Genomic DNA, 19,208 nt, shown 5'->3' with positions numbered 1-19,208 from the left:
AGCATATGGACACATAATATCTTCTTTGTGATGAATATATCAAAAATTAAAGGAAAAGTATATATAATTTAAAATCCATACCAAACACAAATCCAAATATCACATTATAAAATTATTCTCCCTTTCCTCTTGGATCATCATTAAAATCCCATAAACTAGGTAAGGTAGGCATTACCACTTTTACTTGTGAGAAAAAACTGAGGGTCAGAGAGCAGAATTGCTCAACATCTACTGACCAAGTTGTAGGTTCAATATTCAAACATAGATTTGGTTTTATCAAACCTAATATGGTTTTTAAAAAAGTCATTTCACATGTAAGAGCATAAATTAAAATAAATTAAAATAGATAATTTCTACAGTCAATGAAAATAAACTTGTGAAATATTCTAAGGTTGAAGATTATCTTTACACTATGACATTACAAAATCATTTTAGTATTCCATATGTCCTTTGCTATCAACGACATTTCCCTGGTGCTCTTGGGCCTTCTCCCTTCATCCTCTCAATAATGGCAGAAGGTTACAGGTACAAAGAGCTCTGACAGACTCAGAAGAAATACATTCCAGTATCAGTGACAGTATTATTTGAAATGTCAAAATCACATATATTATACAATAATTTTACTTTTTGGTATAGATGAGTTTTAAAAATTAAGTTCTTTTATGCCAAAATGCTCTGTGGGTGTAAGAACATACATTACTCATTTTTTTATCCCCCAAATAGCAAACCCCATCTCAACAGTCAAACGTTATAAGATTATGCAAACAAAATTATAAATAGAAAACATTTGTATTAATCATTCCAATTATCATGCTCAGTTCTAAAAAATATTTAATTCTCTAGTTTATATAACTCCCATTTTATCAGCTTGATATGCATATGTCATATCATACTGATACAGCAAAAGTCTATCAGCTAGTATTAAATTTAATTTTTAGAAATAGACTATCTTTGATAACTTAAATTGCCCAAATAAATTAAAGGCATTACTTGTCAAAAAATTTCTTGATTTTCTTTATAATCTCTTTAAATATTTTATGCTTATTAATGTGGCTTGAGGTCCACTTTTATAAAATACGTTAGGTATATCAATTCCTCCGTGACTTACTGCGTATGTCCAAAACATAGCTGAATATTTCATTTTGAAAGTATACTCTGTACCTGGAAAATATTCTGAAAAGATCCAAGGAGTTTGTAAATTGCCCAAATTACTTACACAGTATTATCTGATGGAGCTGGCTCTGGGAACAAATGTCCTTTTAAACTCAAGTCAAATTTTAAATTTTACATTGGATTAAAGTAATTTGAGGGGATTTTTTGAATACATATTTGTTTTTCAATGTCAAGTTTTAATAGGTGGAAGTTAAGTCATTTAGTATATGCCTGCTTAAAAGATGAACACTGTTGTGGAAGAGATTGAGACATGATTTTATATGTCTTGGGGGAAAATAGGTATATATGTAAAAATGATATTGTCCTTATTCATGTGTTTTGTGAGCATTGTATAACTTAAAGAAACAATTTCTTGTTAAAGGTGGTTTCTTTCCCCTACTCCTTGTGCCTTCGATGAAGAAATTAATCATATTATAGTGAATGGATTACAATGAAATATTAAGCAGAGGAGAAATACACATATTGTGCTCCTGCTTTGGTTTAGCCAGTTATTCTCAGCAAAGATCCAGATGTTTGGTGGTTTCAAATAGATCTTCTGAGGCAGGTACCCATTTCAATTGAATGTTAAGGTATTTTTTTAAGTGTTACTTTATATCCTTAGGGAAATCAAATTTAAATCCATCCTAACAGTTTCAAAAAGACAAGCAAGTTGAGAGCAGAGTAAAAATTGTCCTTCCAGGACTTAATAAGTACCATTTGAGAGAATGAGACATCCTTCTGAATTAAATTAACTACCTCCTGTATTTTCCAAGGACTATGCTCCGTATAAACGTAAACAAATCTTCCCTGAGAGATTTATACAAGTGCATCTTTGAGAAGAAATAAAATTGGAAAGATAAATGGACAATTAAAATTCTACTAAAATTTTAGGGTATGCCAATAATTCATCTTAATTTTTAAAAATTCTATAATGTTATTTTTATAATTTATATACTAATTTATTTTGATGCAATCTCATTGAATTATTAGAGAAATCTAACTTTTATGGTAGTTTATGAACATCACATATTTATTTTAAACAATCATTCACTGAATTTATTTCTTAAGTATGCTTTTACCTGTTTTGAGAGATAGTAATATTTTGTAGTAAAGGCAGCCAGTATGAAGAAAATGCTTCCACAGTTGAAATGCTGTTATCATCCAAGTGCAATTCTCTTAGTAAAACAAGATTCTCCAAGGATGGAAGCTATATTTAAATTTGGTTCATTAGTTTATATTAAGCAAAATATTTTATCATTTAGCCCACTTAAAAAATACACAACCTTCCAAAACTAACAACAGATAGATTCTGATAAAATGCATATCATAAGGTATAAGACTTTTTAAATATGAATAAAATTTCTATTAATTAACTGTATAATATTTAATATTCTTGATAAAGGTTACTTCATGGTGAAAAATGAACAAAATAATTATTCAAAATTGCTTTTAATATGTGATGGGTATTTCTATCAAAAGAAAAGTGTTGCTTTATCACAGAAATCAATTAATTCAAAGCAATTACCTCACTCAGATAATTTCCCTGTAACTTCAATATTTGGAGCAATCCACAATTTTCAACGCCCTCTACATCAGTAAGATGATTATGGGAGCAATCTAGGTATACAATGGTAGGTGTATCACAAAGACCTTTTGTATTAATTAACTGATTGTGGTCCAAAATTAGTTGTTGAAGATTTTTCAAAGATTCTAAACCACCTAGAAGAAAAAAGTTATAAGATCACCTGTGTCACACAGTCTTCCAGACTCTAGAAGAAAGTTTCCATTTTTTTTCTAAATAATTGCACCTTTGTATTTCTCACTATCATTAATTACAAGTGAGGACTTAGTCCAAATTCCTGGTGAAACATATCTTGTAAACTGTGTTATTATTTAAACTGGCATCTGGGTGACATATTTTTGAATGACATAATTATCTATCAATTAAAAATTGCACAAAGTACTAAAAGGCATACACTGGGAATGAATGCTTTATATTCAAATAAGAATAAAACAAGGGAGAGATATAACGACTTTTTTCTTAAAAGAATAGTTTTTAGCTCATTCCAGAGCCTTTGAACTTTGAATCCTTGCTTCAGGTTGCATGTATAGTATTAGAATGTCATTTTCCTACCATTTGAATACAGAACCAATGAATTAGTAGCAAATTCTTCAGGTATTTCAATATTGTCATGAGGGACCTCCTCTTTGACCAGATAAACTTAAAATCAGTACGATACTATCTACAAAATATTAGATGAGCCTTAGAAACTGTAACTCAGTGGTCATAAGGAAAAAACTGAGAAGGTTGCTTAAATCAGCCATCAGGAGTTAGCATGAGAAAAAGATGCTGAGGAAGTGTGTAAAGTTTCATGGAAGATATTAAAAATCTAGAAAATGTTCTTTAAATTAGATACTAGACTATGCATTTTTTTCTGTAGGTGTTACTCTGTTAGTTAAAATTATGTAGCCATAAAAAAGGATGAGTTCATGTCCTTTGTAGGGACATGGATGAAGCTGGAAACCATCATTCTGAGCAAACTATCGCCAAGGACAGAAAACCAAACACCGCATGTTCTCACTCATAGGTTGGAATTGAACAATGAGAACACTTGGACACAGGGTGGGGAACATCACACACTGGGGCCTGTGGTAGGGTGGGTGAGGGGGGAGGGCACTGGAGATATACCTAATGTAAATGATGAGTTTAAAAGTGTGTGGCAGTTCCCCCTGCTATTTCTCTCTCTCCTGCCACCATGTGAAGAAGGTGCTTGTTTCCCCTTCAGCTTCTGTCATGATTCTAAGTTCCCTGGGGCCTCCCGGTCATGCTTCCTGTTAAGCATGCAGAAAGGTGAGTCAATTAAACCTCATTTCTTTATATATTACCCAGTCTCAGGTTGTTCTTTATAGCAGTGTGAGAATAAACTAATACAATGCCCCCTTAAAAGGCACAAATTGAGAAGCTGAATAAAAAACAAGACACATCTATCTGTTGTCTTCAAGAGGTCTACCTCACATTTAACAAAACATATAGGCTCAAAGTAAAGGGTTCATGAAACGTCTATCATGCAAGAGAAAACATAGAAGAGCAGGAGTTGCTATACATATGTCAGATAAACTATGCTTTAAACCAACAACAGTTCAAAAGGACAAAGAAGGGCATTGCATCATGATAAATGGTTTAATCCAACAAGATGACATAATTACCCTAAATACATACAGATCCAACATTGGAGCTCCTAAATTAATAAAAAGAGTACTTCTAGACCTACAAAAAGACTTAGCCACACAGTAATCATGGAGGACTTCAACTTCCCATGGATAGCATTAGACAGATCATCACTTAAGCAGAAAACCAACAAAGAAATTCTAGACTTAAATTTGACACTTGAGCAACTGGAACTAATAGGTGTCTACAGAATGCTCTACCCATAAACCACAGAATATACATTCTTCTCATCTACACACAGAACATATGCTAAGGTCAAATTCATACTCAGCCCAAAGCATGTCTGAATGAATTAAAACACAGAGAAATCATACCAATCATACTTTCAGACCAGAGTAGCATAAAAATACAAATCAACACCAAGATGTTCTCTCAAAACCCACACAACTACAGGGAAATCAACTGGCTTCTGAATGCCTTTTGGTTAAACAACAAAATTAAGGCAGAAATTTACAAATTATTTGAAACAAATGAAAAAGGATATACAATATACCAAAATCTCTGGGAAACAGCTACAACAGTGTTAAGAGGAAAGTTTATAGCACTAAATGCCTACATCAAGAAGTTAGAAAAATCTCAAATTAACAATTTAACATCATGCCTACTGGAAGTAGAACACCAAGAACAAACTAACCCCAAAGCTAGTGGAACAAAAGAAATAACTAAAATCACCACAGAACCAAACATAATTTAGACCTAAAAATCCACACAAAGAATAAACAAAATTGAAAGCTCTTTCTTTGAAAGGATAAACAAGATAAATAGATTACTAGCTAGATTAACAAGAAAAAATGAGAGAAGATCCAAATAAGTGTCCTGAGAAACAACAAAGCTGATACTACAACCAATCCCACAGAAATACAAAATATCCTCAGAGAGTAGTATAAATAATTCTATTCACATATATTCACACAAACAAGAAAATATACAGGAAGTAGATAAATTCTTGGAAACACACAACCTTGCAAGAGTAAGTCAGGAAGAAACAGAAACCCTGAACAGACCAATATGGAGTTCTGAAATTGAATTAGTAATTTAAAAAAAAAGAAAAACTAAACTAACTAACCAAAAAGAGCCCTGGACCAGATGGATTCAAAGCTGAATTATACAGTACCAGGAAGAGCTGGCACCAGATCTACTTAAGCTATTCCACAAAAAAATGTAAGGAGTAGGGACTCCCCCATACCTCATGCATGATGCAAAGCTTTATGAAGCCAGCATCACTCTAATACCAAAATCTGGCAGTGACAGAACAACAACAGAAAAAGGAAACTACAAGTCAATATTCCTGATGAACCTAGATGCAAAAATCCTCAACAAAATACTAGCAAACCAAATCTAGCAGCACATAAAAAAAGGTAACTCACCACAATCAAGTACACTTTATTACTGGGACGCCAGACTGTTTTAATACATGCAAATCAATAAATGTAATTCACCACATAAGCAGAATTAAAAACAAAAATCATATGATCCTCTCAATAGACACAGAAAAAGCTTTTGATAAAATCCAACATCCGTTAATGATAAAAACTCTCAACAAACTAGGCACTTAAAGAACATAACTCAAAATAATTAGAGCCCTATATGGCAAAGACACAACCAAGATTATAATGAATGGGCAAAAGCTGGAAGCATTCTCCTTGAGAACTGGAACAAGACAAGGATGTCCACTATCACCACTCCTATTCAACACAGTACTGGAAGTTCTAGTCAGAGCAATCAGGCAAGAGAAAGAAATAAAAAGGCACACACACAAAAGAAGTAAAATACCTCACTTTCTGATGATGTGATTCTACATCTAGAAAATCCTAAAGACTCTGCCCAGAGGCTCCTCGATTTGATAAATGACTTCAGTAAAGTTTCAGGATACAAAATCAACGTAGAAAAATCAGTAGCATTTCTATACACCAGTAATATTGAAGCTGAGAGCTCTATCAAGAATACAAATCCATTTACAATAGACATACACACACAAACACACACGTACACACCTAGCAATATATCTAACCAGAATGTGAAAGAGCTCTACAAAGAGAACTACAAAGCACCACTGAAAGAAATCAGAGATAATACAATGGAAAAACATTCCATGCTCATGGATTAAAGGAATCAACATCATTAACATGGCCATACTGCCCAAAGGAGTTTACAGATATAACACTATTTCTACCAAACTACCAACATCATTTTTTATAAAATTAGAAAAAAAAACTATTCTAAAATTAATATGGAACATAAAAAAGACCATATAGACAAGGAAATCCTAAGCAAAAAGAAGAAAGTCAGAGGTATCACACTACCAGACTTCAAACTATGCTATAAGACTGTAGTAACCAAAATAGCATGGTATTGGTACAAAAACAAATAGACCAATGGGACAGGATATAGCAGTGGTCTCCAACCTCTCTGGCACCAGTGACCGGTTTCATGGTGATGGTTTCTGGATTATTCAAGCAAATTGCCTTTATTGTGAAATTTATTTTTATTATTATTACATTTTAGTATATAATAAAATAATTATACAACTCACCACAAAGTAGAATCAGTGGGAGCCCTGAGCAAGCTCAGGGCCCCATTTGTTGGTGATGGAAGACAGTGACATGCAAAGTGTGTTGCTTATGTCCAGTCTACACCGTAATCTCATTTTGGTTGCTATCTCTCCAGAAAGCCCTGTTTCACAAAGATTAAATGCAAAGTGTGTTGCTTATGTCCAGTCTACACCGTAATCTCATTTTGGTTGCTATCTCTCCAGAAAGCCCTGTTTCACAAAGATTAAATGCTGCAAATTGAAGCAGGCTTTCCAGCGCTTTTCTGGCAAACTCAGGATATCTAGCTTTGACTTTAATTCAGAATGTATGGAGATTTGAAGTTGTCTCAAATGTACTTTTAAGGCCACCATCATTTGCAGTCTCAAGCAGTTGATCCTCTTCTAGCCTGGCCAAAGTCAATTCACCTGGCTTATTCACAAATGGTCACAGATCCATTCCTTCTCAGTTCAGGGGTCTTTTGTGGTTGGGAAATAATGCTCAAACTCTTTTGAAAGCTGAGATAGGCAATGATGCAGCAGCTGGGAGAAAGGAGGCCTTGGCTCAGTCTCTTTCAAAAATCTCTGCTACTGTCTGAATCATATAAAAAATCTCTGTGTTCACTTGTTGCATCCAAAATTCCAGTTTGGCTTTGAATGCAGCCACTTTATCTGCCGACTTGAACACAATTATTGTTCTCTTCTGAAGTGACAGGTTGAGTTTGTTGAGGTGTCATATGTCATAGAAGTAAGCAAATGTGGGGACACTTTTTGTGTTACTGAAATGTGCTGCCAGTGGTGGGTGTTTTCTAAAATAAATCTTTGGAGTGGCTCTTATAGCTCAAAAACTCCGGCCAGTGATCTACCTTTAGAAAGCCATCTCACTTCTCTGTATAAGAGAAGACATGCGTGCTCTGCATCCATCTTCTCACGTACGTGTGCAAACAGATGTGAGTTAAGGGCATGCACTTTAATGTGGTTGACAATTTTAGTCATATCCTGCAAAACATTAATTTCAAGTGACATTTTTGAGCTAGCCAGCATTTCTTTAAGGATGCCACCATGCATAACTTCCATTCAGAAGCAACCTCTTTGACCTGAGTAGTGAAACCAGAAAGCTGTCCAGTCATGGTAGCTGCTCCATTTGTGCATATACTGACACAAAATGATCAATTCCATTCTCCTGAGATGTAATTATTCAAATACTTGAATAGTTCTGCAGCTGTTGTGTTGGTTGACAACAAAAGTGTACATAACATATCCTCATGCACACCCTCCTGAAAAATATATCGCATAAAGACAAGTATTGTTACCTTGTTGTCAACATCAGTAGACTCATCAACCTGGATTGTGTACCATGGTGACTCATTAATCCTCTCCAACAATTACTTCTCAGTATCCTCTGCTATTTCATCTAATTGTCTGGTTATGGTGCTAGCCAAAAGAAGAACATGTGTCATCTTTTAAACTGCAGCCTCTCTTAAAACTTCATGACAAATGTCATTAGCAGCAGGCAGGATTAACTCTTCATCAATAGCAAAGGACTTCTTTGCTTTAGCGATGTGGTTAGTCTCTAAGAATGATGCCGTCGGTGCAGGCACGTTTGATAAAGTGGTGGCCTTCAATAACTGCTTCTGTTCTACATGTTTTTCCTTTTGACAAACACCAAAGGTTAGTGCAGGGTGCTTGGTCTCCATGTGACAAAGAAGTTTTGAAGGTTTCATGGTTTCATTGTATAGCCAGATGCCAAATATTATACAAAATGGACTTGGAGAATGTGAATCATTTGTTGCAATGAACTCGTGATTTAAGTGGAAATCTTGATATTTTCTTTTAGATGCAACTTTCCTTTTGTTGGCAGTCTTACAGAGTCTTCTGATGTCTCATCATTTGAAGAGTCTTTCACGGTTTTCAAATAAACTCTCCGGTGATGTTTGGCTTTTACTCATTTTGGCTGAGGTTATCTTGTGGGCTTACAAAAACTGTGACTGAGGCAAGTGCACAGTGCAGGAAAGAGGTGTGGATGGAAATGATAAATAAAATAATGAGTGGGCCACACACAGACTAAAATAAGTGTTGGATTCTGACTAAAAATCTGCCATAAGTTGCAGCTGTATAATTGAAGTACATCAACTCTCTTGACACCATAAAGCCTGCCACCAAATGCAGTTTGATTGTTACTTGCCACTCACTGATGGGGTTTTTATATGATTCTGTAAGCAACTGATTTATTATGATCTCTGGGCAGTCAAAACTCTCTGCAAATGTTAATCTGTATTTGCAGCTACTCCCCAGATTATTGTAAGGAGTGTGCAACCTAGATCCCTTGCATGCTCAGTTCACAATAGGATTCACGCTCCTATGAGAATCTAATGCTGCTGATGAACTGACAGGTGGTGGAAATCAGGCAGTAATGCAAACAACAGCGAGCCATTGTAAATACAGACAAAGATTCACTCACTTGCCTACCACTCATCTTCTGCTGTGAGGCCTGGATTCTAACAGGCCATGGACCGCTACTGGTCCATTACCTGGAAGATGGGAACCCCTGGGATACAGAACTCAGAAATAAAGCCATACACGTACACTTATCTAATATTTAACAAGTTTTTTAAGAAGCAAGCAATGTGGAAAGGGCTCCCTATTCAATAAATGGTGCTGGGATAACTGGCTATCCACATCCAGAATAAAACCGGACCTTTACTTTTCACCATATACAAAAACTAACTCAAGATGGATTAGACCTAAATGTAGCACTTAAAACTATAAAAATCCAGGAGAAAACCTAGGGACCACCATGCTGGATATCAGCCTTGTCAAAAAATTTATGACTAAGTCCCCAAAAGCAATTGCAACAACAACAACAACAAAAATTGACAAGTGGGACCTAATTAAACTAAAGAGCTTCTGTAAAGCAAAAGAAACTATAAACAGAGTAAACAGACAACCTATAGAATAGGAGAAAATATTCCCAAACTATACAACTGACAAAGGTCTAAAATACAGAATCTATAAGGAATTTTTAAACAATTCAACAAACAAAAAACCACCACATTAAAACATGCGCAAAGGACATAAACAGACACTTCTCAAAGGAAGACTGTATTAGGCCATTCTTGCATTGCTATAAATAAATAACCGAGACTGGACAATTTATAAATAAAAGAGGTTTAACTGGCTCCTGGTTCTACAGGCTTTACAGAAAGTATGGTGCTGGCATCTTCTCAGCTTCTAGAGAGACCTTAGGAAGCTTACAATCATTGTAAAAGGCAATTAGGGAGCAGACATGTCACAAGGTAAAAAAAAGAAGCAAGTGAGAGAGAGGGGGCAGATGCCACACACTTTTAAACCACCAGATCTCATGAGAACTCACTATTGAAAAGACAGCATCAAGCTATCACGGATCCACCCCATAAGTCAAACACCTCCCACTATACCTCACCTTCAGCATTGGGGATTAAAATTCAACATGAGACTCGGGCAGGAACAAATAACCAAGTTGTATTTAGATATTTATCCACCCCTGCCCCCTCCCAAATATCATGTCCTTCTCACATTGTAAAATATAATCATGCCTTCCCAACAGTCCCCTAAAGTCTTAACTCATTTCAGAATTAACTCAAAAGTCCAAAGTCTCATCTGAGATAAGGCAAGTCCCTTCCACCTATGTGTCTGTAAAATCAGAAACAAGTTATTTACTTCTAAGATACAATGAAAGTATCAGAACTGGGTAAACATTACAATTCCAAAAGGGAGAAATCAGCCAAATGAAAGGGGCTACAATCCCCATGCAAATTCAAAACCCAGCAAGGAAGTCATTAAATCTTAAAGCTCCAAAATAATCTCCTTTGACTCCAGGGTACAATGCTGTAAGGGTTGGACTTCCAAGGTCTGGGAAAACTCCACTGCTGTAGCTTTACCGGGTTTATCCCCAGAGGTTGCTCTCATGGGCTGGAGTTGAGTGTCTGTAGCTTTTTTGGATGCAAGGTGCAAGCTGCCAGTGGATCTACAATTCTTGAGTCTGGAGGACCGTGGTACCCTTCTCTTAGCTCTACTAGGTAGTGCCTCAGTAGAGACTGTGTCGGGCCTCCAATCACACATTTCCCCTCTGCCCTACTTTGGTAGAGGTTCTCTATGAGGGCTCTGCCTTGCCTGGACCCCCAGGGTTTTCCATACATCCTCTGATACCTAGGCAGACGCTGCCAAGAATCCACCACTCTTGCACTCTGTGCACCTGTAGGCTTAATACCACGTGGAAGATGCCAAGGCTTATGATGTGCATTAGGCAAAGTGGAAGTCCAAGCTGTGCCTGGGCTCCTTTGAGCCACAGCTGGAGCTAGAGCAGCCGGGATGTGGGGAGCAGTATCCTGTGGCCACACAGGGCAGTGGGGCCCTTGGCCTCGCTGAGGAAACCATTCAGTCCTCCTAGGCTGCCTCTTAGATCGCTGTAATGCCTTCGTAGCTTTTTCCTTATTGTCTTGGCTATCAGCACTTGCCTCCTTTTTAGTCATGCAAATATCTCTAGCAAGTAATTTCTCTACAGCCTGCTTTAATTACTCCCCCCCAAAAAGCTTTTTTCTTTCTCTACCATATGCCAGACTGAAAATTCTCCAAACGTTTATGCTTTGTTTCCCTTTTAAATACAAGTTCCAACTATAAGTCATTATTTTGCTACCACATCTGAACACAGGTTGTTAGAAGCAGCCAGGCGAAGTCTGGAACCCTTTGCTGCTTAGAAGTTTCTTTAATCAGATAACCATAAATCACCACTCTCAAGTCCAAATGCCCAACAATCACTAGGGTATGAATACAATGCAGCCTCACTCTTTGCTAAGGCATAACACACATAATCTTGCCAATTCCCCATAAGTTTCTCATTTGTATCTGAGACCTCTGCATCCTGGATGTCACTGTCCATATCACTATCAGCATTTTGGCAACAACCATTTATCCAGGCTCCAATAAGTTCCAAACTTTCTCTCATCTTCTTATCTTCTTCTAAGCCCTCCAAACTCTTTGAATGTCTCCCTGTTATGCAGTTCCAAAGCTGTTTCAAAATTTTTAGGTATCTTTATAGCAATGCCCCTCTTCTTGATACCAATTTTCTGCATGAGACCATTCTTACACTGCTATAAAGAAATAACTGAGAAACTTCTCCATCATATAAAAAGAACCAAAGACAAAAACCACATGATTATTGATGGGACGTATCTCAAAATAATAAGAGCTATTTATGACAAACCCAGAGCCAATATCACACTGAATGGGCAAAAACTGGAAGTATTCCCTTTGAAAACTGGCACAAGACAAGGATGTCCTCTCTCACCACTCCTATTCAACACAGTGTTGGAAGTTTTGGCCAGGGCAATCAGGCAGGAGAAAGAAATAAATGGTATTCAATTAGGAAAAGAGGAAGTCAAATTGTCTCTGTTTGCAGATGACATGATTGTATATTTAGAAAACCCCACTGTCTCAGCCCAAAATCTCCTTAAGCTGATAAGCAACTTCAGCAAAGTCTCAGGATACAAAATCAATGTGCAAAAATCACAAGCATTCCTCTACACCAATAACAGACAGAGAGCCAAATCATAAGTAACTCCATTCACAACTGCTTCAAAGAGAATAAAATACCTAGGAATCCAACTTACAAGGGATGTGAAGGACCTCTTCAAGGCGAACTACAAACCACTACTCAACGAAATAAAAGAGGACACAAACAAATGGAAAAACATTCCATCATCATGGATAGGAAGAATCAACATCATGAAAATGGCCATACTGCCCAAGGTAATTTATAGATTCAATGCTATCCCCATCAAGCTACCAATGACTTTCTTCACAGAATTGGAAAAAACTACTTTAAAGTTCATATGGAACCAAAAAAGAGCCCACATTGCCAACACAATCCTAAGCCAAAAGAACAAAGCTGGAGGCATCATGCTACCTGACTTCAAACTACATCACAAGCCTACAGTAACCAAAAAAGCATGGTACTGGTACCAAAACAGAGATATAGACCAATGGAACAGAACAGAGCCCTCAGAAATAATACCACACATCTACAACCATCTGATCTTTGACAAACCTTAAAAAAACAAGAAATAGGGAAAGGATTCCCTATTTAATAAATGGTGCTGGGAAAACTGGCTAGCCATATGTAGAAAGCTGAAACTGGATCCCTTCCTCACACCTTATACAAAAATTAATTCAAGACGGATTAAAGACTTACATGTTAGACCTAAAACCATAAAAGTCCTAGAAGAAAACCTAGGCAATACCATTCAGGACATAGGCATGGCCAAGGACTTCATGTCTAAAACACCGAAAGCAATGGCAACAAAAGCCAAAATTGACAAATGGGATCTAATTAAACTAAAGAGCTTCTGCATCGCAAAAGAAACTACCATCAGAGTGAACAGGAAACCTACAGAATGGGAGAACATTTTTGCAATCTACCCATCTGACAAAGGGCTAATATCCAGAATCTACAAAGAGCTTAAACAAATTTACAAGAAAAAAATCAAACAACTCCATCAAAAAGTGGACAAAGGATATGAACAGACACTTCTCAAAAGAAGACATTTATGCAGCCAACAGACACACGAAAAAATGCTCATCATCACTGATCATCAGAGAAATGCACATCAAAATCACAATGAGATACCATCTCACACCAGTTAGAATGGCAATCATTAAAAAGTCAGGAAACAACAGGTGCTGGAGAGGATGTGGAGAAACAGGAACACTTTTACACTGTTGGTGGGACTGTAAACTAGTTCAACCATTGTGGAAGACAGTGTAGTGATTCCTCAAGGATTTAGAACTAGAAATACCATTTGACCCAGGTATCCCATTACTGGGTATATACCCAAAGGATTATAAATCATGCTGCTATAAAGACACATGCACACATATGTTTATTGCAGCACTATTCACAATAGCAAAGACTTGGAACCAACCCAAATGTCCATCAATGATAGACTGGATTAAGAAAATGTGGCACATATACACCATGGAATACTATGCAGCAATAAAAAAATGATGAGTTCATGTCCTTTGTAGGGACATGGATGAAGCTGGAAACCATCATTCTGAGCAAACTATTGCAAGGACAGAAAACCAAACACCACATGTTCTCACTCATAGGTGGGAATTGAACAATGAGAACACTTGGACACAGGATGGGGGACATCACACACCAGGGCCTGTCGTGGGGTGGGGGGATGGGGAGGGATAGCATTAGGAGATATACCTAATGTAAATGATGAGTTAATGGGTGCAGTACACCAACATGGCACATGTATACATATGTAACAAACCTGCACGTTGTGCACATGTACCCTAGAACTTAAAGTATAACAATAATAATAATAATGAAGAACAATCTGAGATTCAATAGTTGAATGCAAAGTGGAGGAGAAAGTAGTGAGTAAGGCAGTCTGGGCTTCTACTCCCCCTGTAAGCCAGGAGGAGGAGAGATTTCCATTGTTGAGTACAAAGAACCAGGCTTTAGTTTCAGACAGACTTGTTTCTATAACACTCTGTCACTTTCTAGTTGTTGAGTTCTGGTGAAGTGGCACCACCTCCCTGAATCTCAGTTTCATCAACTGTATCTACACAAATTTGATATTTATTTTGTTATTTATAATCACAACCTCTTTCGGAGGAGGGTGCATCTCTCCAGAAAAAAAAAAAAGAAAAGAAATACCTAAGACTGGGTAATTTATAAAGAAAAGATATTTAATTGTTTCATATTCTCCAGGCTTTACAGGAAGCATAGTGCTGACATCTGCTTGGCTCCTAGCGAGGCCTCAGGAAGTTTACAATCATGGCAGAAGGCAAAAGGGGAGCAGGCATGTCACATGGCAAAAGCAGGAGCAAGTGACAGAGTGGGGGTGAGGTGCTACACACTTTTAAACCACCAGACCTCACGACAACTCAGTATCCAGAAGACAACACCATGCCATGAGGGAGCCTCCCCCATGACACAACACCTCCCATCAGGCCCCACCTCCAGCACTGAGGATTACAATTTAATATGAGATTTGGGTAGGAACAAATATCTAAGCTATATCAAAGACATACATGCAGTCAACAAATATGTGAAAAAAATGCTCTGCGTCACTAATCATTAGAGAATTGTAAGTTAAAATCACAATGATATACCATCTCACACTAGTCAGAATGGCCATTAGTAAGAAAGTCGAAAAATAACAGATGTTGGAGAGGTTGCAGAGAAAAGGGAACATTTATACACCATTGGTGAAAATGTGAATTAGTTCAGTGACTGTTCAAACAGTTTAGAGAATTCTCAAAGAAATTAGAACTACCATTTGACCCAACAATACCATTACTAAGTATATAGTTAAAGGAAAGTAAATCATTCCACCAAAAAGATATCTGCACTTGTATGTTCATTGTAGCATTATTCACAACAGCAAAGACATGGAATCAACCTAGATGACTAGAAACAGGGAACTGGATAAAGAAAATGTAGTACTTATACACCATGGAATCCTACACAGCCATAAAGAAGAATGAAACCATGTCCTCTGCAGTAATATGGATGCAGCTGATGACCATTATCCTAAGCAAATTAACAAAGAAACAGAAAACCAAATACTACATCTTCTCAACTATAAGTGGGAGCTAAGCATTGGGTATGTATGGACATAAAGATGGGAACAATAAATAGTAGAAACTACCAGAGGGGAGAGAGTGAAGCAGGGAGTGGTTGAAAAAGTACCTATTGGATACTATGCTCACTATCTGGGTAATGGGATTATGCATACAACAAACCTCAGCAACATGCCATTTACCCGTGTAACAAACCTGCACATATTCCCCCTGATATGGTTAGGCTTTCTGTCCCCACCAAAATCTCATCTTGAATTGTAATCCCCAAGTGCTGAGGGAGAGACCCAAGTGGCAGATCCCCCTATGCTGCTCTTGTGATAGTGAGTGAGTTTTCATGAGATCTGGTGGTTTTGTAAGTATTTGGCAAGTTCTTCCTTTGCTTACTTTAACCATGATTGTAAGTTTCCTGAAGAACTGTTGCAGAACTGTTCCAGCTGTGCGGAACTGCGAATCAATTAAACCTCTTCCCTTTATAAATTACCCAGTCTCGGGTATTTCTTTATCACACTGTGAAAACAGACTAATACAATCCCTGAAACTAAATAAATTGGGGGTGGCGGGAAACACGCAAAAAAAAACAAATACTATGTCTCATCTTAGTAAATTATCTGTAGGAAAATTGTCTGAGAATAAATGTTACAACCATAATTGACATGTGGATGCTTTTTGGCATTATAAAATGATTTTTAGTACCATAATATATTTCCAGAATGACTTACTTTATAAATCATTGTACTTCTTTTTTTTTTTTTTTTTTTTGAGATGGAGTCTTACTCTGTTGCCCAGGCTGGAATGCAGTGGCGCGATCTCAGCTCACTGCAACCTCTGCCTTCTGGGTTCAAGTGATCCTTCCACCTCAGCCTACCAAGTAACTGGGACTACAGGCATGCGCCACCATGCCTGGCTAATTTTTGTATTTTTAGTAGAGACAGGGTTTCACCATGTTGGCCAGGCTGGTCTTGAACTCCTGACGTCAGGTGATCTGCCTCCCTCAGCCTCCCAAAGTGCTGGGATTACAGACATGAGCCACCATGCCCAGCCTCACTGTACTTTTAAAACATTAAAATTGATATTCTGTTTCAGTAGTGTAAAATTCAGACTTCATTTCAAAAGCAGTACTAAAACTTTAAACATTTCTTTAATATTAAAATATAAAATCTATGCGGAAAACATATCAGTTTACATATACCCTAGCAATAATAAGTATTATTATCAATTAAAAGTTACTTAATTATCCACTTGAACTTTTTCTAATTAAACTGTACCCTAACTACATTTACTTATATAGAAAAAGTAGGCATCATTGGCTGAATTATTACAATGTTCATTTCAAAAAAATTATTATTTTAATCAACTTTTTTCATATGCTATGTCTCCTTCATATATGAGCACATTTTGTTTAGTGTTTACATTTGTTGGTACTCAAAGATTATTGAATTTCTATTCAGGTGTTTGCTATTTTTATTACAATTTTATTTTAATAGTTGTATGTGATTTTTGTTTCTAATTTCTTGAAATAATAGGCATAGAATGTTATATGTAAGCAGATATAAACCAATTATATTCTCTATATTTTTAAAAATATGAAAATCTATTTTTCCAAAAATAGCTTTACTCTGATATAAAACTCATAAGAGACTGGTTTTACTAGTTTCAGCACTTTGTCATGTCATCTGGGAGACAGAAAATAATACAAGACAGAATCTCTGCTTTCAAGTATCTCTTATATGATAAATACAAGTAGAAAAATAATTACTGACATATAAAAATACAATTTATTGTTAAGAGAATTACAGCAGTGATTTTCCAAATGCACAGAAAACAATCTGGAAGGCTCATACATACTGGCTGTATCTGGATGACACAATTATAGATTACTGCTTTATCATTTTACAGTATAATTTTTAGACAATAGGCAGGTATTAATTATGTAGACAAAAAGTTACTAGGCCGGGTGCGGTGGCTCATGCCTGTAATCTCAGCACTTTGGGAGGCCGAGGCAGGCAGATCACGAGGTCAAGAGATTGAGACCATCCTGGCCAACATGGTGAAACCCCGTCCCTACTGAAAATACAAAAATTAGCTGGGCGTGGTGACACATGCCTGTAATCCCAGCTACTCGGGAGGCTGAGGCAGGAGAATCACTTGAACCTGGGAGGTGGAGGTTGCAGTGAGCTGAGATCAGGCCACTGCACTCCAGCCTGGCGACAGAGTGAGACTCCGTCTTAAAAAAAAAAAAAAGTTACTTAGAAAAAAACTAATAATCCATTTTCAGAAATTTCTGTTCAGATAGCCTGATCATCCTCACCTCTGAAAATAACTAAAAAGTCATCATTTTTTAGAATATTTCCAAAAGAGCTGCTATGAAAGTAATGAATTCTCATTCAAAAATCTAAATAAATATGGCAAGCAAAGAGAGATAAGCAAAACAATAAAGCTACTTTTTAAAGTGAGAAAACTTGTTAAACTGATGAATATGACAATCCATTTCTGCAGCCTCAGAACTTAAGGAAACAAAATTCAAAATGCACCTAAGGTGGACAGGTATAACCTACAATCCCACACAAACCTGGAACATCAATCAGCTATACATTGCTGAAAGTTAAATCTCTTATCCTGAATCTCAATATTCAGTAGAGTGGGATAAAAATCTCATTTAAAAAATAATAAACACAAGCTGACACTCCCATAGGTTTGTAGCTCAGATTTGCTCAGATAGTGATCAGAAAACCGCCACTAGAAACGTACCATAAATGACTGTAGATTGTTTGTGTCCCCAGACACCTGAAAAATTATTTCTAGAGACCAAACTTTCATTCCAAATCTAAGAATAATCACAAACTTATGTTCCAGGGCAAAGAAAAAGATGACAATAAACAAGTAAACCAAACCCAAACAATAAAAGGCATGAAATACACAATGCAATATGGTATCATAAGAGTTAGCAGAAATAATAAAACACACAGAAACAGAACTACGTGGAAATTAGAATTAGCTGAAGTTTTAAAACTCAATGAGCTCGATTAAGAGCAATTTCAAGTTTGTCAACTGGGACATAGATGTATACATATAAATTACCTATGGGCATCAAAGAGAGATAGAGATATAGAATACAGGCAACATGAAGCCTAGAGTCAAGGATATAAAAATAAATATATCACACATACATAATGTTTCAGAAGGAGAAAACAAAATGAAAAGGAAAAAATATTTGAAGAAATAATGGCAGACAAATAGATACAATAAAAAAGCAATCCACATATTCATGAACTGCAATAAGCCCCGACAGGATGAATCAAAAACAAATCCCTGCCTAGACACATCAATGTAAAGGTGCATAACCGCAAAGACAAAGAAAAGATATGTGAAGAAGACAGAAAATATCCTCAAAAGTCCAAAAATAACTGATAGCATTCTTAACAGCATTGGTGAAAGTAAAAGTTAATAATAATAATAATAATAATAATAGATTGATACTTCAAATTACTGAAATAAACTTCGACCTAGAGAAATACAAATTATAATTTAAATAAGTGTTAAGGAAAGATATTTACAGACAAAATCCAGTAGAGTTTCCCACCTACCAATTTTCTTACTAGAGAAAAATGTAAAGGATCTACATCAAAAGGAAGAAAAGTGAGTCAAAGTTTTAATAAAAGAAGA

The 19,208-nt window shown here is 36.4% G+C and overlaps 1 protein-coding gene across 4 annotated transcripts in view; it reads right to left on the bottom strand.

Moving 5' to 3' along the window:
• Positions 1-19,208, bottom strand: part of LRRIQ1 (leucine rich repeats and IQ motif containing 1) — a 222,972-nt gene that overhangs the window by 158,030 nt on the left and 45,734 nt on the right. For all 4 annotated transcript variants that reach the window (XM_016923928.4, XM_016923931.4, XM_016923930.4 and 1 more), the window contains exons 11-12: positions 2,678-2,871; positions 2,232-2,359 (exon numbers count right to left, since the gene is read on the bottom strand). In XM_016923928.4, coding sequence (XP_016779417.4) covers positions 2,232-2,359; positions 2,678-2,871 — 322 coding nt within the window. The remainder of the gene's footprint in view (positions 1-2,231; positions 2,360-2,677; positions 2,872-19,208) is intronic.

The sequence above is a fragment of the Pan troglodytes genome, chromosome 10 (genome assembly GCF_028858775.2).
Source record: "Pan troglodytes isolate AG18354 chromosome 10, NHGRI_mPanTro3-v2.0_pri, whole genome shotgun sequence".
Lineage (NCBI taxonomy): Eukaryota > Metazoa > Chordata > Mammalia > Primates > Hominidae > Pan > Pan troglodytes.
The sequence above is the reverse complement of the archived record's forward strand: the minus strand, read 5'-3'. Positions and strand labels throughout refer to the sequence as shown.